The following is a 287-nucleotide window of genomic DNA, read 5'->3' on the forward strand; positions in this document are numbered from 1 at the left end:
TGCTGGCAGGGGCTCCATGGTGGGGATGTGTGGGACAGGCACCCGTCCCAAGTGTGGGGCAGGAGATGGGGTGTGTGATGCCTTTTTCTGTAATGGGTGGAGATGGTTTCTGCATTTGCCCGGCCACAAGCACAGATCAGGGATGCTGCAGGGAGCATGGGGCATCACAGGGGAAGGAGGACTGATCCCCTACCTCTTCACTGGCCCGTGGGGGACTTGGAAGCATCGAACATCTTCTTTAGTACCTCCATCCCTGACATGGACTCCAAGTTCTTGCGACAGGTGCG

At 57.8% G+C, this 287-nt stretch overlaps 1 protein-coding gene across 1 annotated transcript in view; it reads right to left on the minus strand.

Moving 5' to 3' along the window:
* Positions 1-197: 197 nt before the first annotated feature.
* TNNI1 (troponin I1, slow skeletal type) overlaps positions 198-287 on the minus strand; it is a 3,266-nt gene continuing 3,176 nt past the window's right edge. Inside the window, exon 5 of the mRNA XM_010163442.1 lies at positions 198-272. Coding sequence (XP_010161744.1) covers positions 198-272 — 75 coding nt within the window. The remainder of the gene's footprint in view (positions 273-287) is intronic.

This window comes from Antrostomus carolinensis, unplaced genomic scaffold (genome assembly GCF_000700745.2).
Source record: "Antrostomus carolinensis isolate BGI_N321 unplaced genomic scaffold, ASM70074v2 scaffold2752, whole genome shotgun sequence".
Lineage (NCBI taxonomy): Eukaryota > Metazoa > Chordata > Aves > Caprimulgiformes > Caprimulgidae > Antrostomus > Antrostomus carolinensis.